General features: G+C 43.9%; 1 protein-coding gene across 2 annotated transcripts in view; it reads right to left on the bottom strand.

Moving 5' to 3' along the window:
* Positions 1–3788: 3788 nt before the first annotated feature.
* The window catches only part of plrg1 (pleiotropic regulator 1), a 90654-nt gene continuing 67193 nt past the window's right edge, over positions 3789–27249 (bottom strand). For both annotated transcript variants that reach the window (XM_059964799.1, XM_059964798.1), the window contains 2 exons: positions 26846–27039; positions 3789–6631 (listed from right to left, as the gene is read on the bottom strand). In XM_059964799.1, coding sequence (XP_059820782.1) covers positions 6572–6631; positions 26846–27039 — 254 coding nt within the window. In that variant the 3' untranslated portion in view covers positions 3789–6571. The remainder of the gene's footprint in view (positions 6632–26845; positions 27040–27249) is intronic.

A 27249-nucleotide genomic window follows, 5' to 3' on the forward strand; every position in this document is an offset into this window, starting at 1 on the left:
GCTCGATGGGGTAGGGTGGTGTGATCGATGGGGTTGGGTTGGTGATCGATGGGGTAGGGTTGGTGTGATCGATGGGGTAGGGTGGTGTGATCGATGCGGTTGGGTTGGTGATCGATGGGGTTGGGTAGTGTGATCGATGAGGTGGGGTGGTGATCGATTGGAATGGTGTGTATTGATCGATGTGTGTGGTGTGATTGATTGGGTAGTGTGATCGATGGGGGTGGGGTGATGTGATTGATGGGAGTGGCATATTGATCAATTGGGGTGGTGTGTTGATCGATAGGGTGGTTTGGTTATCAATGGCGGTGGGTGGTGTGGTGATCGATGGCGGTGGTTGGGGTGGTGTGGTGATCGATAGGGTGGTTTGGTTATCAATGGCGGTGGGTGGTGTGGTGATCGATGGCGGTGGTTGGGGTGGTGTGGTGATCGATAGGGTGGTTTGGTGATCGATGGCGGTGGGTGGGGTGGTGATTGATGGGGGTGGAGTGGTGATCGATGGCAGTGGGTGGGGTGGTGATTGATGGGGGTGGTGTGATCGATGGACGTGGGGTGGAATGGTAATTGATGTGGGTGGAGTGGTGATCGATGGGGGTGGGGTGGTGTGGTGATCTATGGGTGTGGGGTGTGATCGATAGGGGTGATGTGTGGTGATCGATTGGGATGGGGTGGGTGGTGTGTGGTTTGATGGTGGTGGTGTGGTGATCGATGGGGGTGGGGTGGTGTGTGGTGTGGTGAACATTGGGGGTGGTGTAATGTGATCGATGGGGGTGAGGTGTTAATCGATAGGGGTAGGGTGGTGTGATCAATGGGTATAGTATGTGATGATCAATGGCGTGGTGTGTGGTGTGGTGAACGTTGGGGGTGGTGTAATGTGATCGATGGGGGTGGGGTGTTAATCGATAGGGGTAGGGTGGTGTGATCAATGGGATGGTGTGGGGTAATGTGATAGATGGGTGGTGTAATCGATGGGGATGGGTAGTGATCGATGGGTGTGAGTTGGTATGGTCAATGGGTGTGGTGATTGATGGGTGGGGGTGATGTGATTGATGGGGGTAGTATGGTGACTGATGGGTGTGTGGTGTGATCGATGGGGATGGGGTGCGGTGATCAATGGGGGGATGTGTGCTCAATGGGGGTGTTGTGTTGATTGATGGCGGTGTTTTGGTGACCGATGGGGTGGTGTGATAATTGATTGGGTAGTGTGGTGTGTTGATCAATGGCTGTGGTGTGTTGTGATAGTTGGAAGTGGGGTGGAGTGGTGATCGATGGGGATGGGGTGGGACGTTGTGGTGAACAATGGGGGGAGGTGTGATCGGTGAGGGTAGTGTGTTGATCAATGGCAGTGGGGTGGTGGTGTGTGTTGATCAATGCGGATGGTAATGATGATTGATTGGGTTGTGTGATCGATGGTGGTAGGGTAGGGTGGTGATCGATGGGTGTGGTGTATGATGATTGATGGGTGTGGGGTGTGGTCGATGGGGTGATGTGTGCTTATCGATGTGGGTGGTGTGATGATTGAGTAGTGTGATCGATGGGGTGGGGTGGTGTGGTATCGACGGAGGTGAGATGTTGATCAATTTGGGTGGGTGTTGTGATCAGTGTAGGTGGTGTGGTGATCAATGGCGGTGGGATGGGATTGTGATTGATGGGGTGGTGAGGGGATCGATGGGGGTGGTATGGTAATCAATAGGTGTGTAGTGATAAATGGGTGTGGTGTGTTGATTAATGGGGTAGTGTGGTGATTGATCAATGGGTATAGTATGTGGTGATCAATGGGATGGTGTGGGGTAATGTGGTAATCGATGGGTGTGGGTTGGTATGATCGATGGGGGTAGTATGGTGTCTGATGGGGGTGGTATGGAGATCAATGGACGTGTGTGTGGTGACTGATAGGTGTGGGATGGGGTGGTGATCAATGGGGTGGTGTGATAATTGATTGGGTAGTGTGATCGATGTGGGTAGTGTATTGCTTGATGGGGGTATTTTGGTGATCAGTGGGGGAGGTGTGATCGATGGGGGTGTTGTGTTGATCGATGGCAGTGTTTTGGTGATCTATGGGGGTGGGGTGTGACCGATGGGGTTGGTCTGGTGATAAATGTGTGTGGAGTGGTGATTGATGGGAAATGGGGTGGGATGGTGTGGTGATCAATGGGGGTGGTGTGTTGTTCAATGGGGTAGTGTGGTTATCAATGGGTGTGGTGTGGTGATCGATGGGGTGGTGTGGTGATCAATGGGGGTGGTGTGGTAATCGATGGGGTAGTGTGGTGGGGTGGTGTGAGTGATGGGATGGTGTGCTGATCGATGGGGTTGGGATGGTGATCAAAGTGGGTGGAATGGTGTGGTGAACGATGAGAGTGGGGTGGTGATTGATGGGTGTGAGGTGGCAATTGATAGGGATGGGGTGGGGTGGTGTGTTGATCGATGGGGGGAGGTGTGATCGATGGGTGTAGGGTGAGGTGGTGATCAATGGGGGTGATGTGATCGATGGAGGGAGGTGCGATCAATGGGTGTGAGCTGGTGATCAATGGGTGTGGGGTGGTGTGGTGATCGATGGGGTGGTGTGGTGATCAATGGGGGTGGTGTGGTAATCGATGGGGTAGTGTGGTGGGGTGGTGTGATCATTGGGTGTGGTGTAAGTGATGGGATGGTGTGCTGATCGATGGGGTTGGGATGGTGATCAATGTGGGTGGAATGGTGTGAACGATGAGAGTGCGGTGGTGATTGATGGGTGTGAGGTGGCAATTGATAGGGATGGGGTGGGGTGGTGTGTTGATCGATGGGGGGAGGTGTGATCGATGGGTGTAGGGTGAGGTGGTGATCAATGGGGGTGATGTGATCGATGGAGGGAGGTGCGATCAATGGGTGTGAGCTGGTGATCAATGGGTGTGGGGTGGTGTGTGATCGATGGGGTGGGCTGGTGCAGTGATCAATGGGGGAAGGTGTGATTGATGTTGATCGATTTTTTTTAGCCAGCGAGTAGTGAATCTGTGGAATGCTCTGCCAGAGACAGCTGTAAAGGCCAAGACCATAGATATATTTACAGAGAAATCAGTTACCCGATTGGTCAGGGCATCAAAAGTTATGGCAAGAAAGATGAAATAGTGGAGCAGACTCGATGGGCTGAATGGCCTGATTCTGCACTTATGTCTTATTGTCTAAGTGGTAAGAGTGGGCAATTTCAAGTTCCTGGGTGTTAATATCTCTGACGATCTAACCTGGTCCCAGTATATCCATGTAACTATAAAGAAGGCAAGACAGTGGCTATATTTCATTAGGAGTTTGAGATTTGGTTTGATATTTAAAACACTTGAAAACTTCTACAGATGTACCATTTTGAGAAAGCATTCTGACAGGCTGCATCACTGTCTTGTGGAAGGGAGGGTGCTATTGCACAGGTTTGAAAAAAGCTACAGAAAGTTGTAAAATCAGTCTGCTTCTTCTTGGGTACTAGACTCCGTAGTAACCAAGACATCTTCAAGTAATGGTGCCTCAGAAAGGCGGCGTCCATTATTAAGGACCCCATCACCCAGGATATGCCCTCTTCTCATTGTTACTGTCAGGAAGGAGGTACAGAAGCCTGAAGGCACACACTCAACATTAGGGACTCTCATCGCTCAGGACGCCCTCTTCTCATTGCTACCATCAAGGTGCTGGTACAGGAACCTGAAGGCACACACTTCAACAGCAGCTTCTTCCCCTCTGCAATCAGATTTCTGAATGGACAGAACAACTCAGGAGTAGCTTCTTTCCCTCTGCCATCTGATTCTTAAATGGGCATTGAAACCATGAACACTTCCTCACTTTTTATTTCACATTATTTCTGTTTTTGCACTATTTTTAATTATTTAAATACTGTAATTGATTTACTTACTTGTTCTATATTATCATATATTCTATTATACTGCTGCAGCTAAGTTAACAAATTTCATGACATATGCTGGTGATATTAACCCTGCTTCTTGTACGAATGCCATCATGTTTTCCCCAATTTCAATTCATCTTCTCTCAACATTAGGCCATCCAATCCAACCCTCTGAAATGTCCTTTTTAGGGAATATAGGTTCCCTTGTACTGTAGTTGATAGAGTGCGCTCAATAATATATTTGTTCTTTACTCTGCCTTCCTTCAGACAAAACAGGGCTACATTTCTCTGAGTCCTCACCTTTCCTCCAGTCTCTGCATCCAGCACATCATCCGTCATCATTTCCACTAGCTAGAATTGGATCCCATTACCAGTCACATCATCTCCTCACTACTCCTTTCCATCTTCCACAGGGACCACTAACTCCCTAATCCATTCAATACATCCTAACACCTGGCACTTTTTCCTGCTCCACGGAAGTGGCTGTTCTTCTTTCTCCTCCCTCACAACCAGCTAGGAAGTCAACAGTCCTTCCAGGTGAGGCACTTCCGTGCATCTCAACCAACCTCATCTACTGCATTTAGTGCTCCCAGCCATAGTAGCTTACAGGTTAGCGCTACACTATTACAGCTCAAGGCACTGGAGTTCAGAGTTTAATCCTGGCATCCTCTGTAAGGAGCTAAACAACTGTTTAATCCTTTCAATGGATGTTACCTGGCCTGCTGAGTTCCTCCAGCAATCTGTGCGTTACTCTAGATTTCCAGCATCTCGTTTTATGTTCTCTGTAAGGAGTTTGTACATCATGCATGGAATGTCTGAGTTTTCTCTGGGTGCTCCAGTTTCCTCCCACAGTCCAAACACCTACTAATTAAGCAGGTTAATTGGCAATGGTAAATTGTCCTGTGATGAAACTTGGTTAAATTGGGGGTCACTGAGCGGCATAGCTTGAAGGGTCAGAAGTGCCTATTTCATGCTGTATCACCAAATAAATAAACCTGGCTTCCTCCAAATGCATAATGATTGAATGATTTGTAGAGCACCTGTACAGTTAACAATGGCCATCCCAATCCAGAGGAACAACTCATTCTGTCTGGGTAGTCTAAACTCAATGGCATGAACATTGAATTTTCCACTTTCAGGTAAACCTCATCTCAGGGTTTTCACTCTGCTGTTTTCTCTCCTTTTAATCCTCCTATAGTTCTCATCCCCCCCATCTTAGTCCTCTTTCTTGTACCTTCCAACTAGCCTCTCTGATCACTCCACCCCATCTCTCCCACTCCTGGTCCCAACCATTCACACAATTCACTCACTTGCTTTCTCCTAACTCTCTGTTAATTGCTGTTCTATAAACTAGGTGGAATTGATAATAATGTGGGTGGATTAAATGGGAAAGTGTAAATAGGTGCAGACTCAGTGAGGTTAAATCTGTTTCAATGGTGAATCTATGATGTTGTAATAGACTATATAACCAGCAATGGGTATAACTGAATAATGAAAACTTGACTTTCCTAATGCATTTCATCCCCAATATAGAGTAAGTAACAAAACAATGAAATATGACTGGAGGTCTGTAATTCTTCAGTTATAGTACTGATACTAATGACATCGCTAATGTTTAAGTGTAGATGGACAAAATATAGTTAATAACCTAAAGTTCAAAAAATACAACATTTAGCAATAATTTTCATAAAGATCAGCTGTGCAAACACCAACAGTTCAGAACTTATCTATAAACTATGCTATAAGGTATCAAAATCTTACCTAGAAGATTTAGAGCTGATCAATTACTAAGTTATTTTTTTCTTTAATTTGCAGATTGGTTGTATTTCTGGTGATTCGTGATGCTTTATATTGGACTTTGAGTATAGTGCAGTTGACAAGGTTATTTAGATCAGCAATAAGGAAGAAATGACAAAATATTTTCAAAGTAATATAGCGGGTGAAGGTGGTGTGTATTTTGTTAATATACACAACACCCAAATACATTGTCATGGTATAGTTGATAAGGTGATGATTAAGCCTTGTTTTACTTCCTACACCCTAACTGTTAACACTGGTTGGTGGCGCATAGACATCGGCGCAATGGCATCAGTGCCAGACTCCGGAGTGAAGGCTTCCGAGTTCGAATCTAAGTTTGGCTACCCCCAAGCCTGCTAACCATCCGTGCCGGGTTGAGTATCAAGCTAGCCACCTGGCCTCGTAACCAAAAAAGGGTCGAGTCAGGAATGTTCATATCATGACCTGGTTAATCCGAAAGGAGACCAATCCTGACACTACACGCTAGACAAGAATGGCTGACTGTCTGGTGTGACATGCTAAACATCTTCCTACATATGCCTCATATGCTATGTCCAGCATTTTCCATTTTTGTTTTTGAAGATCAAGAAACTTCCTTACTTGGATAGTGTCAAACATCTTGACAGTTATTGAAAGTGCAAGTGGAGGGAATTCCTTCACATTCTCGATTTTAGCCTTGTAGATTATAGAAAGATATTGTGGAAAATAAACTTATCCCAAGATCCCTTATAATCTTTTCTCACTTTTAAAAAAAATGATTTTGATTTTCTACCTCATTACCTGCTGTCTCGTTATATCACTGTCATTGTCAGATTTGTACAATTTATTATAGGGTGCAATGTATAACCAAGATAAACTAAATCTGAAACATTTCCAGCCAGATGGAAAACAAAACTGCAAGAAATTAAGTTCTTAAAATCTCTTCCTTTTGATGATCTCTGGTTTCCAGTTGACAGGGTGAGTTTCTTCAGTCTAGGATTAAAAAAACAGAATATTACCCCACCAGATCGAAAAAATATATTCAAGTTAAAACACTGCAAATTTTAAGGCTTTCCTAGCAAAATGAAACATTACAGAATGATTTGCCCAATCCAACAATGACTGATTGAAAATATAAGATTCATGGATTAGTTTATCATGTGATACTCAAATAATTAGAACATAAAACAGTACAGGCCCTTCAGCCCACAATGTTATACCGACCTTTTAACGTGCTCTAAGATCAATCACACGCTTTACTCCAACACAATCCATTTTTAGACTACAAGGTACAGGAGCAGAATTTGGCCACTTGCCCCATCAAGGCTGTTCCACCATTACACATGGCTGATCAAATTTTCCTCTCAGCCCCAATCTCCTGCCTTCTTCCTGTATTCGTTCATGACCTGCCTTAATCTCTGCCTTAAATATATATAAAGACGGCCTCCATAGCTGCCTGTGGCAAAGAATTCCACAGATTCACTCTCTGGCTACAGAAATTCCTCCGCAGCTCCATTGGAAAAGGACACCCATCTATTTTGAGGCTATGTCCTCTGGTCATAGTCACCATCATCCTCTCCACATCCACACTATCAAGTCCTTTCACTATTTGATAGGTTTTAATTAAGTCACCCTTCTGTCTTCTAAATTCCAGTGAATACAGGCCCAGCACCATCAAAACTGTGTGCAGTTTTGGTCACAGAATTACAGGAAGGATATTAATAAGGTTGAAAGAGTGCAGAGAAGGTTTACAAGGATGTTGCTGGGAATTGAGAAACTGAGTTACAGAGAAAGGTTGAATAGGTTAGGACTTTATTCCCTGGAGGGTAGAAGAATGAGGGGAGACTTGATAGAGGTATATACAATTATGATGGGTATAGATAGAGTGAATGCAAGCAGGCTTTTTCCACTGAGGTTAGAGGAGAAAAAAACCAGAGGACCTGGGTTAAGGGTGAAGGGGGAAAAGTTTAAAGGGAACTATGGGGGGGGGGGGGGGGGCTTCTCCACACAGAGAGTGGTGGGAGTGTGGAATGAGCTGCTGGATGAAGTAGTAAATGCAGGCTCACTTTTAACATTTAAGAAAAACTTGGACAGGTACATGGATGGGAGGTGTATGGAGGGATATGGGCCGGGTGCAGGTTAGTGGGACTAGGCAGAAAAATGGTTCGGCATAGCCAAGAAGGGCCAAAAGGCTTGTTTCTGTGCTGTAATGTTCTGTTATTCTAAAGCGCTTCATACAACCTGCCCCTCCTCCTATTTTCATATCATCTGCAAACTTTGCAACAAAGCCATCAATTCCATCATCCAAATCACTGACATACAATGTAAAAAGAATCGGCCCCAACACAGTCCCCTGTGGAACACCACTAGTCACCGGCAGCAAAACTGGAAAGGCTCCCTTTATTCCCATTTGTTGCCTCCTGCCAATCAGCCACTGACTTATCCATGATAGAATCTTTCCTGTAATACCGTGAGCTCGCACTTTGTTAAGCAGTTTCATCTACTGCACCTTGTCAAAGGCATTCTGAAAATCCAAGTGCAGAACATCAACCAATTCTCATTTGTCTACCCTGCTTGCTATTTACTCAAAGAATTCCTACAGATTTGTCAGGCAAGAGTTTCCCTTGAGGAAACCATGCTGACTCTGGCCTAGTTTATCATGTGCCTTCAAGTACCCCGAAACTAAATCCTTAACAATCAACTCCAAAATGAACCAGAAATGTAATTGTAAACCAATTGTCTAATGAACCAGAGGTGAAATGGAAGTGAAGGAACCTTTAGGAGGCAGTGATCACACCATGACTGAGTTCACTGTGAAATTTGAGAAAGAGAAGCCGAAATCCGATGTGTCGGTATTTCAGTGGAGTAAAGGAAATTACAGTGGCATGAGAGAGCAACTGGCCAAGGTTGACTGGAAAGGGACACTAGCGGGAAGGATGGCACAGCAGCAGTGGCTGGAGTTTATGTGAGAAGTGAGGAAGGTGCAAGACAGATACATTCCAAAGAAGAAGAAATTTTCGAATGGAAAAAGGATGCAACCGTGGCTGACAAGAGAAGACAAAGCCAAAGTAAAAGCAAAGCAGAGGGCATACAAGGAAGGAAAAATTAGTGGGAAGACAGAGGATTGGGAAGTTTTTAAAAGCTTACAAAAGGAAACTAAGAAGGTCATTAAGAGGGAAAAGGTGAACTATGAAAGGAAACTACCAAATAATATCAAAGAGGATATTAAAAGTATATAAAGTACTTTATATACTTTTTCAAGTATATAAAAAGTAAAAGACAAGTGAGAGTAGATATAGGACTGATAGAAAATGATGCTGGAGAAATTGTAATGGGAGATAAGGAGATGGCGGAGGAACTGAACGAGTATTTTGCATTAGTCTTCATTGAGGAAGACATCAGCAATATACCAGACATTCAAGGGTGTCAGTGAAGAGAAATATGCGCAGTCACAATTACGACAGAGAAAGTACTCAGGAAGCTGAATAGCCTAAGGGTAGATAAACCTCCCAGACCAGATGGAATGCACCCTCGTTTTCTGAAGGAAGTAGCTGTGGAGATTGCAGAGGTATTAGCAATGATCTTTCAAAAGTCAATAGATTCTGGCCTGGTTCTGGAGGACTGGAAGATTGCAAATGTCACTCTGCTATTTAAGAAGGGGGCAAGGAAGCAAAAAGGAAATTATAGACCTGTTAGCTTGACATCGGTGGTTGGAGTTGATTGTCAAGGATGAGGTTACGGAGTACCTGGAGGCATATGACAAGATAGGCAGAACTCAGCATGACTTCCTACCTGACAAACCTAATGCAATTTTTTGAGGAAATTACGTAGGCTAGATAAGGGAGATGTAGTGGATGTTGTGTATTTGGATTTCAGAAGGCCTCTGACAAGGTGCCGCACATGAGGCTGCTAAACAAGAGCCCATGGAATGATGGGAAAGTTACAAATGTGGATAGAGCGTTGGTTGATCGGCAGGAAACAGAGAGTGGGAATAAAGGGATCCCATTCTCGTTGGCTGCCAGTTACCAGTGGTGTTCCACAGGGGTCCGTGTTGGGGCCGCTTCTTTTTACGTTGTATACCAACGATTTGGATTATGGAATAGATGGCTTTGTGGCTAAGTTTGCTGATGATACAAAGATAGGTGGAGGGGCCGGTAGTGCTGAGGAAACAGAGTCTGCAGAGAGACTTGGATAGATTGGGGGAATGGGCAAAGAAATGGCAAATGAATTACAATGCTGGAAAGTGTACGGTCATACACTTTGGTAGAAGAAATAAACGGGCAGACTATTATTTAAATTATTATTTAAGTTCTGAGATGCAAAGGGACTTGGGAGTCCTCATGCAGGATACCTTTAAGGTTAACCTTCAGGTTGAATCGGTGGTGAAGAAGGTGAAAGCAATGTTGGCATTCATTTCTAGAGGAATAGAGTATAGTAGCAGGGATGTGATGTTGAGGCTCTATAAGGCACTGGTAAGACGTCACTTGGAATACTGTGTGCAATTTTGGGCTCCTTATTTAAGACAGGATGTGCTGACATTGGAGAGGGCTCAGAGAAGATTCACTGGAATGATTCCGGGAATGAGAGGGTTAACATGTGAGGAACGTTTGACCGCTCTTGGACTGTACTCATTGGAGTTTAGAAAAATGAGGGGGGACCTCATAGAAACATTTCGAATGTTGAAAGGCATGGACAGAGTGGATGTGGCAAAGTTGTTTCCCATGGTGGGGGAGTCTAGTACGAGAGGAAATGACTTGAGGATTGCAGGGCGCCCATTCAGAACAGAGATGTGGAAAAAATTTTTTAGCCAGAGGGTGGTGAATCTATGGAATTTGATGCCAAGGGTGGCAGTCATTGGGTGTATTTAAGGCAGAGACTGATAGATATCTGAGTCGTCAGGGCATCAAAGGTTATGGTGAGAAGGCGGGGGAATGGGACAAAAGGGGAGATTGGATCAGCTCATGATGAAATGGCGGAGCAGACTCGATGAGCCGGATGGCCGACTTCTGCTCCTTTGTCTTATGGTCTAAAATCTTCCCAGCCACTGAGGTCAGACTAACTGGCCTATAACTTCCTTTCTTCTGCCTCTCTCTTTTCCTGAAGAGTCGAGTGATACTTGCAATTTTCCAGTCTTCTGAAACCATGCCAGAATTAATTGATTCTTGAAATAGCATTACTAAAGCCTCCTCTTTCAGAACCCTGGGGCATACATCATCTGGTCCAGGTGACTTACCTAACTTCAGACCTTTCAGCTTCCCAAGAACCTTCTTTCCAGTAATTGTAACATCACACACTTCATGACCCTGGACACCTGGAACTTCCACCAAACTGCTAGGATCATCCGCAGTGAAGACTGATGCAAAATACTTATTCAATTTGTCCGTCATCTCCTTGTCCCCGTTGCTACCTCTCCAGCAATTGTTACAGCAGTCTAGTATCTCACTCTTTCCTCTCTTCCACAATTAATAATCTGAAGAATCTTTTGGTTTTGTCTTTACTGTTACTGGCTAGCTTAATTTCACATACCATCGTTACCTTCTTAATCACTTTTCAGTTGCTTTCTGCTGGCATTTAAAAGCTTCTCAATAATTTTTGCTTTATTGTATGCCCTCTCTTTGGCTTTTATGTTGGCTAGTTAGCTATGGTTCGTCAATACTCCTTCCTCTTTGGGGTGTATATATCCTGTGCCTTCTGAATAGCTTCCATCCCTGCCAGTGTTCTTTTCTTATCAATCTGACCAACTGCCTCTAATGCCTCTGTAATTTCCGTAAGTCCACTGAGCCTCTGGCAACGATCTTTGCATCATCAATGGGGACAGCAGAAGTTCCGGAGGATTGTAGGGTTGCGGATATTGTTCCTTTATTCAAGAAGGCTAGTAGAGATAGCCCAGGAAATTATAGACCAGTGAGTCTTACCTCAGTGGTTGGTAAGTTGATGGAGAAGACCCCGAGAGGCAGGGTCTATGAATATTTGGAAAGGTATAATATGATTAGGAATAGTCAGCATGGCTTTGTCAAAGGAAGGTTGTGCCTTACAAGCCTGATTGAATTTTTTCAGGATGTGACTAAGCACATTGATGAAGGAAGAGCAGCAGATGTAGTGTATATGGATTTCAGCATGGCATTTGATAAGGTACCCCATGCAAGGCTTATTGAGAAGGTAAAGAGGCACGGGATCCAAGGGGACATTGCTTTGTGGATCCAGAACTGGCTTGCCCACAGAAGGCAACAGAGTGGCTGTAGATGGGTCATATTCTGCACGGAGGTCGGTCACCAGTGGGGTGCCTCAGGGATCTGTTCTGGGACCCTTACACTTGGTGATTTTTATAAATGACCTGGATGAGGAAGTGGAGGGATGGGTTAGTAAGTTTGCTGATGACACAAAGGTTGGAGGTGTTGTGGATAGTGTGGAGGGCTGTCAGAGGTTACAGTGGGACATTGATAGGATGCAAAACTGGGCTGAGAAGTGGCAGATGGAGATAATCCAGATAAGTGTGAAGTGGTTCATTTTGGTAGGTCAAATATGATGGCAGAATATAGTATTAATGGTAAGACTCTTGGCAGTGTGAGGGATCAGAGGGATCTTGTGGTTGAAGTTGATAGGACGCTCAAAGCAGCTGCGCAGGTTGACTCTGTGGTTGGGAAGGCGTATAGTGTATTGGCCTTCATCAATTGCGGAAATGAATTTAGGAACCGAGAGGTAATGTTGCAACGATATAGGACCCTGGTCAGACCACATTTTTAGTACTGCGCTCAGTTCTGGTTGCCTCACTACAAGAAGGATGTGGAACCCATATAAAGGGTTCCTATGAGAATCTATCCTGAAACGAGAGTACAGGGAGTTAGGAAGGCAGTTAAGAAGAAGGACCGCAAAGGTAGTAATCTCGGAATTACTGCCTGTGCCACGCGACAGTGACAGTAGGAATGGAATTAGGTGGAGGATGAATGCGTGGCTGAGGGATTGGAGCAGGGGGCAGGGAATCAAGTTTCTGGATCATTGTGACCTCTTCTGGGGCAGGCGTGACCTGTTCAAGAAGGACGGGTTACATTTGAATCCTGGGGGGACCAATATCCTAGCGGGGAGGTTTGCTAGGGCTACAGGGCAGACTTTAAACTAGTAAGATGGGGGGGGGGCGGGAATCAATTTGAGGGAACTATGGGAGAGGAGGTTAGTTCACCAGTAGAGCAAGTAAGTAGACTGTGTGTGAGGGAGGAAAGGCAGGTGATGGGGAAGGGATGCGCTCAACCCGAAGATATAGGGGAGAAGAAAGAAAAGGATAATAAATTTGAATGCATTGTTAGGGATGAAAAGAGAGGAGGAGGTGGAGAGTATCTTAAATGTATCTATTCTAATGCTAGAAGCATTGTAAGAAAGGTGGATGAGCTTAAAGCGTGGATTGCTACTTGGAATTCTGATGTTGTAGCTATTAGTGAAATATGGTTGCAGGAAGGGTGTGATTGGCAACTAAATATTCCTGGATTTAGTTGCTTCAGGTGTGATAGAGTAGGAGGGGCCAGAGGAGGAGGTGTTGCATTGCTTGTCCAAGAAAATCTTATGGCGCAGCTTTGCAAGGTTAGATTAGAGAGCTCCTCTAGGGAGGCTATTTGGGTGGAATTGAGGAATGGGAAAGGTGTAGTAACACTGATAGGAGTGTTTTATAGGCCACCTAATGGGCAGTGTGAGTTGGAAGAGCAAATGTGTAAGGAGGTAGCAGATATTTGTAGTAAACACAAGGTGGTGATTGTGGGAGATTTTAATTTTCCACACGTAGATTGGGAAGCTCATTCTGTAAAAGGGCTGGATGGTTTACAGTTTGTGAAATGTGTGCAGGGTAGTTTTTTGCAACAATACATAGAAGTACCGACTAGAGATGGGGCAGTGTTGGATCTCCTGTTAGGGAATGCGATAGGTCAGCTGTCAGATGTATGTGTTGGGGAGAACTTCGGGTCCAGTGATCACAATAGCATTAGCTTCAATATAATTATGGAGAAGGACAGGACTGGACCTAGAGTAGAGATTTTTGATTGGAGAAAGGCTAACTTTGAGGAGATGCGAAGGGATTTAGAGAGAGTGGATTGGGTCAAGTTGTTTTATGGGAAGGATGTAATAGAGAAATGGAGGTCATTTAAGGGTGAAATTATGAGGGTACCGAATCTTTATGTTCCTGTTAGGTTGAAAGGAAAGGTTAAAGGTTTGAAAGCACCATGGTTTTCAAGGGATATTAGAAACTTGGTTCGGAAAAAGAGGGATGTCTACAATAGATATAAGCAGCATGGAGTAAAGGAATTGCTCGAGGAGTATAAAGAATGTAAAAGGAATCTTAAGAAAGAGATTAGAAAAGCTAAAAGAAGATACGAGGTTGGTTTGGCAAATAAGGTGAAATAAATCCGAAAGGTTTCTACAGTTATATTAAAAGCAAGAGGATAGTGAGGGATAAAATTGGTCCCCTAGAGAATCAGGGTGGTCAGCTATGTGTGGAGCCGAGGGAGATGGGAGAGATTTTGAATGATTTCTTCTCTTCGGTATTCACTAAGGAGAAGGATATTGAATTGTCTAAGGTGTGGGAAACAAGTAAGGAAGTTATGGAACCTATGACAATTAAAGAGGTGGAAGTACTGGTGCTTTTAAGAAATTTAAAAGTGGATAAATCTCTGGGTCCTGACAGGATATTCCCCAGGACCTTGAGAGAAGTTTGTGTAGAGATAGCAGGAGCTCTGACGGAGATCTTTCAGATGTCATTAGAAATGGGGATTGTGCCGGAGGATTGGCATATTGCTCATGTGGTTCCATTGTTTAAAAAGGGTTCTAGAAGTAAGCCGAGCAATTATAGACCTGTCAGTTTGACATCAGTGGTGGGTAAATTAATGGAAAGTATTCTTAGAGATAGCATTTATAATCATCTGGATAGACAGGATCTGATTAGGAGTAGCGAGCATGGATTTGTGCGTGGAAGGTCATGTTTGACTAACCTTATTGAATTTTTTGAAGAAGTTACGAGGAATGTTGACGAGGGTAAGGTAGTGGATGTAGTCTATATGGACTTCAGCAAGGCCTTTGACAAAGTTCCACATGGAAGGTTAGTTAAGAAGGTTCAGTCATTAGGTATTAATGCTGGAGTAATAAAATGGATTCAACAATGGCTAGATGGGAGATGCCAGAGAGTAGTGGTGGATAATTGTTTATCAGGATGGAGGCCGATGACTAGCGGGGTGCCTCAGGGATCTGTTTTGGGCCCAATGTTGTTTGTAATATACATAAATGATCTGGATGATGGGATGGTAAATTGGATTAGTAAGTATGCCGATGATACTAAGGTAGGAGGTGTTGTGGATAATGAGGTGGGTTTTCAAAGCTTGCAGGGAGATTTATGCCGGTTAGAAGAATGGGCTGAACGTTGGCAGATGGAGTTTAATGCTGAGAAGTGTGAGGTACTACATTTTGGCAGGAATAATCCAAACAGAACATACAGGGTAAATGGTAGGGCATTGAGGAATGCAGTGGAACAGAGAGATCTAGGAATAACAGTGCATAGTTCCCTGAAGGTAGAGTCTCATGTAGATAGGGTGGTGAAGAAGGCTTTTGGAACGCTGGCCTTTATAAATCAGAGCATTGCGTACAGAAATTGGGATGTAATGTTAAAATTGAACAAGGCATTGGTAAGGCCAAATTTGGAATATTGTGTACAGTTGTGGTCACCGAATTGTAGGAAAGATATCAATAAATTAGAGATAGTGCAGAGACGATTTACTAGGATGTTACCTGGGTTTCAGCACTTAAGTTACAGAGAAAGGTTGAACAAGTTAGGTCTCTATTCATTGGAGCGTAGAAGGGTGAGGGGGGATTTGATCGAGGTATTTAAAATTTTGAGAGGGATAGATAGAGTTGACGTGAATAGGCTGTTTCCATTGAGAGTAGGGGAGATTCAAACGAGAGGACATGATTTGAGAGTTGGGGGCAGAAGTTTAAGGGAAACACGAGGGGGTATTTCTTTACTCAGAGAGTAATAGCTGTGTGGAATGTGCTTCCCGTAGAAGTAGTAGAGGCCAGTTCAGTTGTGTCATTTAAGGTAAAACTGGATAGGTATATGGACAGGAAAGGAGTGGAGGGTTATGGGCTGAGTGCAGGTAGGTGGGCCTAGGTGAGATTAAGAGTTCGGCACGGACTAGGAGGGTTGAGATGGCCTGTTACCGTGCTGTGATTGTTATATGGTTATAAAGACACAGAGGAGATTTACAAGGATGTTGCCTGGATTGGGGAGCTTGCCTTATGAAAATAGGTTGAGTGAACTCCGCCCTTTCTTCTTGGAGCGAAAGTGGATGAGGGGTGACCTGACAGAGATGTATAAGATGATGAGTGGCATTGATCGTGTGGATAGCTTTTTCCCAGGGCTGAAATGGCTGCCACAAGAGGACACAGGTTTAAGGTGCTGGGGAGTAGGTACAGAGGAGATAGAAACACTGAAAACCTACAGCACAATATAGGCCCTTCGGCCCACAAAGTTGTGCTGAACATGTTCTAACCTTAGAAATTACTAGGCTTACCTACAGCTATTATTACTAAGTTCCATGTACCTATCTAAGTGTCTCTTAAAAGACCCTATCATACCCGCCTCCACCGCTGGCTCATTCCACACATTCACCAGTCTCTGAGTAAAAAACTTAACCCCTGACATCTCCTCTGTAGCTACTCCCTGGCACCTTAAACCTCTTGGCTCCTAACTTCAATTCCACAATTGATGAAGGGCAATACACGATTCGCCTTCCTAACCACAGAGTCAACCTGCGCAGCTGCTTTTGAGCGTTCTATGAACTTGGACCCCAAGATCCCTCTGATCCTCCACACTGTCAAGAGTCTTACCATTAATACTATAGTCTGCCATCATATTTGACGTACCAACATGAATCACCTCACACTTATTTGGGTTGAACTCCATCTGCCACTTCTCAGCCCAGTTTTGCATCCTATCAATGTCCAACTGTAATCTTTGACAGCCCTCCACACTACCCACAACACCTCCAACCTTTGTGTCATCAGTGAACTTAATAACCCATCCCTTCACTTCCTCATCCAGGTCATTTATAAAAATCACGAAGTATAAGGGTCCCAGAACAGATCCGAGGCATCCTACTGGTGACTGATCCCCGTGCAGAATATGACCCGTCTACAACCACTCTTTGCCTTCTGTGGGCAAGCCAGTTCTGGATCCACAAAGCAATGTCCCCTTGGATCCTATGCCTCTTTACTTCTCAATAAGCCTTGCATGGGGTACCTTATCAAATGCCTTGCTGATATCCTTATACACTACATCTACTGTTCTTCCTTCATCAATGTGCTTAGTCACATCCTGAAAGAATTCAATCAGGCTCATAAGGCACGACCTGCCCTTGACAAAGCCACACTGACTACTCTTAATCATATTATACCTCTCCAAATGTTCATAGACCCTGCCTCTCAGGATCTTCTCCATCAATTTACCAACCACTGAGGTAAGACTCACTGGTCTATAATTTCCTGGGCTATCTCTACTCCCTTTCTTGAATACAGGAAGAACATTCGCAACCCTCCAATCCAATGGAACCTCTCCCGTCCCTAGTGATGATGCAAAAGTCATCGCCACTGACTCAGTAATCTCCTCCCTCACCTCCCACAGTAGCCTGGGGTACCACTCAACTGGTCCTGGTGACTTATCCAACTTAATGCTTTCCAAAAATTCCAGCACATCCTCTTTCTTAATATCTACATGCTCAAGCTTTTCAGTCTGCTGAAAGTCATCACTACAATCACCAAGATCCTTTTCCATATTGAATACTGAAGTAAAGTATTCATTAAGTACCTCTGCTATTTCCTCAGGTTCCATACACACTTTTCTACTGTCACACTTGATAGGTCCTATTCTTTCATGTTTTATTCTCTTGCTCTTCACATACTTATAACCATATAACAGTTACAGCACAGGAAACAGGCCATCTTGGCCCTTCTAGTCCATGCCAACCACTTACTCTCACCTAGTCCCACTGACCCGCACTCAGCCCATAACCCTCCGTTCCTTTCCTGTCCATACACCTATCCAATTTTACTTTAACTGACAATACCAAACCTGCCTCTACCACTTCTACTGGAAGCTCGTTCCACACAGCTACCACTCTCCCCTCGTGTTACCCTTAAACTTTTGCCCCCTAACTCTCAACATGTCCTCGTTTGAATCTCCCCTACTCTCAATGGAAAAAGCCTATCCATGTCAACTCTATCACCCTCATAATTTTAAATACCTCTATCAAGTCCCTCCTCAACCTTCTACGCTCCAAAGAAGAAAGACCAAACTTGTTCAACCTTTCTCTGTAACTTAGGTGCTGAAACCCAGGTAACATTCTAGTAAATCTTCTCTGTACTCTATTTTGTTGACATCTTTCCTATAATTCGGTGACCAGAACTGTACACAATACTCCAAATTCAGCTTTACCAAAGCCTTGTACAATTCTAACATTACATCCCAACTCCTACACTCAATGGTCTGATTTATAAAGGCCAACATACCAAAAGCTTGTTTCATCACCCTATCCACATGAGATTCCACCTTCAGGGAACTATGCAACATTATTCCTAGATCACTCTGTTCTACTGCATTCTTCAATGTCCTACCATTTACCATGTAGAATGCCTTGGGGTTTTCTTTAATCCTGCCTACCAAGGCCTGCTCATGGCCCCTTCTGGCTCTCCTCATTTCCTTCTTAAGCTCCCATTAGCCTTATAATCTACTGGATCTCTAACATTACCTAGCTCTCTGAACCTTTTGTAAGCTTTTCTTTTCTTCTTGACTAGATTTATTACAGCCTTTATACACCATGGTTCCTGTACCCTACCGTAACTTCTCTGTCACATTGTAATGTACCTATACAGCACTTCACACAAATATTCCCTGAATATTTGCCACATTTCTTCCACACTTTTCCCTGAGAACATGTTTCCAATTTAAGCCTCCAATTTTCTGCCTGATAACCTCATAATTCCCCTTACTCCAATTAAACACTTTTCTAACTTGTTTGTTCCTATCTCTCTCCGATGCTATTGTAAAGGAGATAGAATTATGATCACCATCTCCAAAATGGTCTCCCACTGAGAGATCTGACACCTGACCAAGTTCATTTCCCAATACCAAATCAAGTACAGCCTCACCTCTTCTAGGCCTACCTACATATTGTGTCAAGAAACCTTCCTGAACACACCTAACAAACTCCACCCCTCTAAGCCCCTTCTCTAGGGAGATAGACAATAGACAGTAGGTGCAGGAGTAGGCCATTCGGCCCTTCTAGCCAGCACCTCCATTCACTGTGATCATGGCTGATCATACACAATCAGTACCCCGTTTCTGCCCTCTCCCCATATCCCTTGACCCCACTATCTATAAGAGCTCTAACTCTCTCTTGAATGCATCCAGAGGCTTGGCCTCCACTGCCTTCTGGGGCAGAGCATTCCACATATCCACCACTCTCTGGGTGAAAAAGTTTCTCCGCATCTCTGTTCTAAATGGCCTCCCCCTTATTCTTAAACTGTGGCCTCTAGTTCTGGACTCACCCATCAGAGGGAACATGCTTCCTGCCTCCAGTGTGTCCAATCCCTTAATAATTTTATATGTTTCAATCAGATCCCCTCTCATCCTAAATTCCAGTGTATACAAGCCCAGTTGCTCCAATCTTTCAACATATGACAGTCCCGCCATTCCAGGAATTAACCTTGTGAACCTACACTGCACTCCCTCAATAGCAAGTATGTCCTTCCTCAAATTTGGAGACCAAAACTGCACACAATAATCCAGGTGGGGTCTCACCAGGGCCCTGTACAGCTGCAGAAGGACCTCTTTATTCCTATACTCAATTCCTCTTGTTATAAAAGACAGCATGCCATTAGCTTTCTTCACTGCCTGCTGTACCTGCATGCTTGCTTTCATTGACTGATGTACAAGAACACCTAGATCTCGTTGTACTTCCCCTTTTCCTAACTTGACTCCATTTAGATAGTAATCTGCCTTCCTGTTCTTGCCACCAAAGTGGATAACCTCACATTTATCCACATGCCAACTGACATTTGGGAAATTAAAATCTTCCATCATAACAACTGTTATTATTACACCTTTCGAGGATCTGTTTCCCTATCTACTCCTCAATATCACTGTTACTACTCAGGGTTAAGTTTTTTTACTCAGAGAGTGGTGACTGTGTGGAATGGGCTGCCGGCAATGGTGGTGGAGGCGGATACGATAGGTTCTTTTGAGACTTTTGGATAGGTACATGGAGGTTAGAAAAACAGAGGGTCATAGGTAAGCCTAGTAATTTCTAAGGAGGGGACATGTTCGGCACAACTTTGTGGGCTAAAGGGCCTGTATTGTGCTGTAGGTTTTCTATGTTTCTAAGTAATACTGATACATCTGACCTTAGCTTCTCTCTCAAATTTCAGAGTGAATTCAATCATATTATGGTCAGTTGCCTCCAAGGGTTCTTTTGCCTCAAGCTCTCTAATCAATTCTGGTTATTGCACAACACTTAATCCAGAACAGCTGATCCCCTCCTGGGCTCAACCACTGAGCTGTTCTAAAAATCTGTCTCATATAGGCATTCTACAAATTCACTCCTTTGGAACTTGCACCAACCTGATTTTTCCAATCTACGCGCATATTGAAATCCCCCTTTTCGTACGCGTTTTCTATCTCCTGTGGTAACTTGTAGGCCACATTACTACTGTTTGGGGGTCTGTATACAACTCCCATCTGGGTCTTTTTACCCTTTCAGTCCCTTAGCTCTAACAACAATAATTCAACACCTTCCAACCCTCTTTGTAATGATTTAATTTGTTACCAAAAGAGCCTATCCTTTCAATACAATTTGTATTCTTGGATGTTAATCTCCCAGCTTCTTGCAGCCATGATGCCTACAACATCACACCTGCCAATCTGTAACTGTGCTACAGGTTCATTTCTCTTATTCTATATACTGCACATTCAAATACAACACTTTTAGTTCTGTATTCATCTTTGATTTTGTTCACCTTTTTTGATTTTTTCACCTTTTACCTTGTAACTCATCCTGTTGACTGCAAGTTTGCCCTATCATCAACCTCTTCTTGCTAAAACTCTCACCACACAATGCTTGTTTGTAAACCAATGATCTCATCTTCCACACTATTACTCTGGTTCCCATCCTCCTGCCAAATTAGTATAACCACCTAAACAACTCTAGCCAACCTGTCAGGAAGGATATTGGACCCCCTTGGGTTCACGTGTAACACATTCTAATGATCCATAAATCTGATCCCCTGCCCACTGCATTTCCTCAGCCATACATTCATCTGCCAAATCATCCTATTCTTGCATATGGCACAGGCAGCAATCCAGAGATTACTTTATATTCCTCGAGCACCTCATTTACTCCATGCTGCCTATATTTATTGTAGATCTTCCTCTTTTTCCAAACCAAGTTTCCAATATCCCTTGAAAACCATGGCTCTCTCAAACTTTTAACCTTTCCTTTCAACCTAACAGGAACATTAAGATTCTGTACCCTCAAAATCTCACCTTTAAATGACCTCCATTTCTCTATTATATCCTTTCCATAAAAAAAATTGTCCCAATCCACGCCTAAATCCTTTCGCATCTCCTCAAAGTTAGCCTTTCTCCAATCAAAAATCTCAACCCTGGGTCCAGTCCTATCCTTCTCCATAATTCTATTGAAACTAATGGCATTGGGATCACTGGACCCAAAGTGCTCCCCAACACATACCTCCGTCACCTGACCTATCTCATTCCCTAACAGGAGATCCAACACTGCCCCTTCTCTAGTTGGTACCTCTATGTATTGCTGCAAAAAACTATCCTGCACACATTTTACAAACTCCAAACCATCCAGCCCTTTTATAGAAAGGGCTTCCCAGTCTGAGTGGAAAATTAAAATCTCCCACAATCACAACCTTGTGCTTACTACAAATATCTGCTACTTCTCTACAAATTTGCTCCTCCAATTCTCGTTCCCCATTAGGTGGTCTATAATACACCACCGTAAGTGTTACTACACCTTTCCCATTCCTCAATTCCGCCCAAAGTCTCCCTAAATGAGCTCTCTAATCTATCCTGCCAAAGCACCGCTGTAATATTTTCTGTGACAAGCAATGCAACACCTCCTCCTCTTGCCCTTCCGGTTCTATCACACCTGAAGCAACAAAATCCAGAAATATTTAGTTGCCAATCACACCCCTCCTGCAACTATATTTCACTAATAGCTACAACATCATATTTCCAGGTATCAATCCATGCTCTAAGCTCATCCACCTTTCTTACAATGCTCCATTAAAATAGATGCATTTAAGAAACTCTCCACCTCTTACTCTCCATTTATCCTTAACAGTGCAAACAACTTCATTATCTTTTTCTTCCTTCTCCCCTACATCTTTGGTCTGAGCGCTCCCCTTCTCTGTCACCTGCCTATCCTCCCTCACACACTGTCTACTAGCTTTCTCTATTTGTGAACTAACCTCCTCTCTCCTAGTCTCTTCAATTTGATTCCCACCCCCCAACCATTCCAGTTTAAAGTCTCCCCAGTAGCCTTTGCAAATCTCCCTGCCAGGATATTGGTTACCCTAGGATTCAAGAGCAACCCGTCCTTTTTGTACAGGTCACACCTGCCCCAAAAGAGGTCCCAATGATCCAGAAACTTGAATCCCTGCCCCCTGCTCCATTCCCTCAGCCACACATTTATCCTCCACCTCATTCCATTCCTACTCTCACTGTCGTGTGGCACAGGCAGTAATCCCGAGATTACTACCTTTGCAGTCCTTCTTCTCAACTCCCTTCCTAACTCCCTATATTCTCCTTTCAGGACCTCTTCCCTTTTCCTACCTATGTCATTGGTACCTATATGTACCACGATCTCTGGCTCCTCACCCTCCCACTTCAGGATATCTTGGACGCGATCAGAAACATCCCAGACCCTGGCACCAGGGAGGCAAACTATATATGTGGTCTCCTGACTGCTTCCACAGAATTGCCTATCTGACCCCCTAACTATTGAGTCCCCTATTACTACTGCCTTCCTCTTCCTTTCCCTACCCTTCTGAGCTACAGGGCTGGACTCTGTGCCGAAGGCACGGCCACTGTTGCTTCCCCCAGATAGGCTGTCCCCCCCAACTCCCCTAGACAAACGATCGAGCTGTTTCTTATTGATGGTTATTATTAAAACCGTGCTTTTAGATTGAGTAGTGACGACGTATATTATCTGAATGTTTGTACTAATCTTATTTTTGTGCCCCTTCATAAATAAAGACTTTTAAAAATAGTATCATCAGATTTCAACGGACCTCTCTATCCTTGCTGGTAAGTGATCCAGTTATGGGATTTCGTAACACAATCCTGGCACCAGGGAGGCAACATTCTGGGCATCTCTATTGTTGCCACAGATGCTCATCTCTGTTCCTTCCTATCAACACTGCAGTCTTCTTCACCTCTCTGCTCGTCTGAGCCACGGCACCAGACTCAGTGCCTGACACTTGGTCACTGTGTCTTCCCAACACCGCCCCTAGTAGGTCGACCCCTCAACGGCATCTGAAGTTATATACTTAATATTGAGGGGAACAGCCACAGGTGTACTCTGCACTGGCTGTGCATGTCCTCTCCTCCTCCTGACAGTCACCCAGTTACGTGACTCCTGCAAGTTAGGAGTAGCTTCTTTCTATCACCTCCTCATTCTCCCATGAGTCAAAGGTCATTGAGTTGCAGCTCCAGATCCTCAATACATTCGCTCAAGACCTGTAGCTTGGTACACCTGGTGCAGATGTGTTTCCCAGTCTCCAGTCCCCTAGCCTTCCCACACCCCACACACAATACAAAAACACCGGTGACCCCTGTTTCCATCCAAGGGGTCAGTGTGGACATGGTGGAGGATTACAAATACCTGGGGATACGAATGGACAATAAACTGGACTAGTCAAAGAACACTGAGGCTGTCTACAAGAAGGGTCAGAGCCATCTCTATTTCCTGAGGAGACTGAGGTCCTTTAACATCTGCCGGAAGATGCTGAGGATGTTCTACGAGGCTGTGGTGGCCAGTGCTATCATGTTTGCTGTTGTGTGCTGGGACAGCAGGCTGAGGGTAGCAGAATCAACAAAGTCATTCGTAAGGCCAGTGATGTTGTGGCGTTAGAACTGGACTCTCTGATGGTGGTGTCTGAAAAGAAGATGCTGTCCAAGTTGCATGCCATCTTGGAAATGACTCCCATCCACTCCATAATGTACTGGTTAGGCACAGGAGTACATTCAGCCAGAGACACATTCCACCAAGATGTAACACTGAGCATCATAGGAAGTCATTCCTACCTGTGGCCATCAAACTTTACAACTCCTCCCTGGGACTGTCAGACACCCTGTGCCAATAGGCTGGTCCTGGACTTATTCCCACTTGGCATGATTAACTTATTGTTTAATTATTTATGGTTTTATATTGCTATATTTCTTCACTATTCTTGGTTGGTGTGACTGTAACGAAATCCAATTTCCCTCGGGATCAATAAAGTATGTCTTTCTGTCTGTCTGTCTGCCCCAGCGCCATTCTCACTATACTATGCCAGATAAGAAATGAACAAATACGAACAGAGAGAGTAACTTACAAGACAATCTACCTCACTCAAGCCTGATCTCACCCACACCTGATGAGCCAAGGCCACTCTAAAGACCGGCACACTCACAGGAATGGCTGCTCTGCTTGCACTTGAATTATTCTTATTGGCCCTCTCTAATGGATCCCTCCTCAAATCAGAAAACTGCTGCGAAACATTGCCTTCAAAATCTTGATCGCCACCCTGATTAAAAAGTAGCTCTTTTCACACACCCCCGGTGTGGATTGTGCAGTTCAGTGAAAACTAGCTGAAAGCTCTGCTTTTTTAAAAATCTTGAATGTTTCTATTATCCATGGGCTTATCTAAAAGTTTTGGAAATGTCCTAAAGTACTACGCACCTGGCAAGGCATTCCATGCACCCACCTGACATCCCCCCCAATCATCTTAAAAACACACTGATTTTACTTTTTCCGCTCTGGGGAAAAATGTCTCTGACTATCCACTCTATCCATGTCTCTTATTACCTTGTACACCTGTATCAAATTTCCTCTCAACCCCCTTCACTCCAAGGAGAAAAGCCTGAACTCTCTCGATGAATCCTCATAAGGCATGCCCTCTAGACCAGGTAGCATCCTGGTATATCTCCTCTTCAAACTTTCTAAAGCTTCTCCATCCTTCCGAAAATGAGACAAACAGAACTGAACACAATACTCAAAGTAAGGTTTAACCAGGGTTTTTATAGAGTTGCAACATTAACTCACGACTCTTGAACTCAATCCCCTGACTAATGAAGACCAACCTTCTGCACAACCGTATCAACATGCACAGCAACTTTGAAGATCTATGGACATGGACCTCAAGATTTATCTGTTCCTTCACACCACCAAGAATGCTGACATTAATCTTGTTTTCTGCCTTCAAATCCAGCCTTTCAAAATGAATCACTTCACTTTTCCAGGAAGAACTCCATCTGCCACTGCTCAATCCAGCTCTGTAACCATATAACAATTACAGCATGGAAACAGGCCATCTCGGCCCTTCGAGTCCCTGCCGAATGCTTACTCTCACCTAGTCCCACCTAACTGCACTCAGCCCATAACCCTCCATTCCTTTTCTGTCCATATACTTATCCAATTTTACTTTAAATGACAAAATCGAACCTGCCTCTACCACTTCTACTGGAAGCTCGTTCCACACAGCTACCACTCTCTGAGTAAAGGAATTCCCCCTCGTGTCCTCTTGTTTGAATCTCCCCTGCTCTCAATGGGAAAAGCCTATCCATGTCAACTCTATCTATTCCCCCTCATAATTTTAAATACCTCTATCAAGTCTCCCCTCAACCTTCTATGCTCCAAAGAATAAAGACCTAACTTGTTCAACCTTTCTCTGTAACTTAGGTGCTGAAACCCAGGTAAACCTCCTCTGTACTCTCTCTATTCTGTTGACATCTTTCCTATAATTTGGTGACAGAACTGCAGGGACATGAGGTTTTCTGTTGACTAATATAATACATGGTGTGTAGACCTCGCTGGCAATTCTGGTGTTGTGACCCAAATCGAGACAAACACCACGCTGCCCACTCCACCAACAACATGGCACAGCCGGACACATAACAGGGGACTTTACATCTCACAACACTGGATTCAATGATGAAACCCGTAATTAATGTTGTTGTCCCACTGAAATCATAAGAAATGTCCATTAAGGTGTACCCTGCCAATGTCCTCAATGCAACCTACAACAACCCTCCAAACTATTCACAACTCTGCCATTAGCATGGGTCCAGAACAGATCCCTGTGGATCACCACTGGTCATTGACCTCCAGGCAGAACGTTCTCCACCTACAACCACACTCTGCTTCTACTGACAAGCCAATTCTGCATTCACACAGCCAAAATTCCCTGGATCCCATACCTCCAAACTTCCTGAATGAGTTTACCATGGAGAACTTTATCAAACACCACATCCAGGGCTCTACCTTGTTTAGTATAATTGTCAATCATAGAAAAGCACAGCACAGGCCCTTCTGCCCATCTAAGTCCATACCAAACCAATTAAACTGCTTATTCCCATCGACCTGCATCAGGGCCTACATTCCTCCATATACCTACATTCCATGAACCTATCCAAACTTCTGTTAAACACTGAAATACAGCTTGCATGACAGCTCATTCCACTTTCACACCCCTCTTTGACTGAAAGTTCCCCCTCATGTTCTCCTTAAACTTTTCCTTTCACCAATAACCCATGACCTCTGGCTGTAGTCCCACCCAACCTGAGTGGAAAAAGTCAGCTTGCAATTACACATCTATACCTTGTAATTTTGATCATCTCTATCAATATATCATTTTATGCCACACTGTTGACCAATTTAGAAATTATCCAACTCTTTACAAGTATTATTCTAAACTTTGCTCTTTTTTTCTTTCTGCACATTACAAATTGCATTAAGTTTCTGGCATATTTTTAGACAGATAAGGCAGTTTCTATTCCAGTAGCTTGATTAAATTGGACAAAGATAATTCACATCTGGTCATAAAAACATGATGAAATCCAGTCACAAAAAATTGATATTGCTATTCCTTATAGAACAAGAATACGTTAATACATACAGCCATGTCATCTTCCTTGTAGACTTTGATTGTTTTATCAGCTTCTGCTGTAAGTAACCTGCTTTCTGACTGGTCAAATGTGCATGCAAAAATCCCAGATTCACTATCCAAGGAGCCTGGCTGCACAGCAGCATGTATTCTTTGGAAGTTATACCCAGTTCTCCAGTCCCAAAGATGCATAGTGCCATTGTCAGCTGTTGATATAAATTTAAAATAACAATGTATTAAGCATGCAAATACATGTAACAACATAAGAATGTGTAATATTTTTGTTGTGACTTACACTATCTTGTTCAGTGTGGTACAATTCCTGTGTGGTAGCTGATAACAACATGCATCATTGTGCTCTTGGAAAACTAACATTCTTAAAATATTGCAATGCCAACATTTTGCTTAACAGTTAT

This window comes from Hypanus sabinus, chromosome 3 (assembly GCF_030144855.1).
Source record: "Hypanus sabinus isolate sHypSab1 chromosome 3, sHypSab1.hap1, whole genome shotgun sequence".
In the NCBI taxonomy this organism is placed as follows: domain Eukaryota; kingdom Metazoa; phylum Chordata; class Chondrichthyes; order Myliobatiformes; family Dasyatidae; genus Hypanus; species Hypanus sabinus.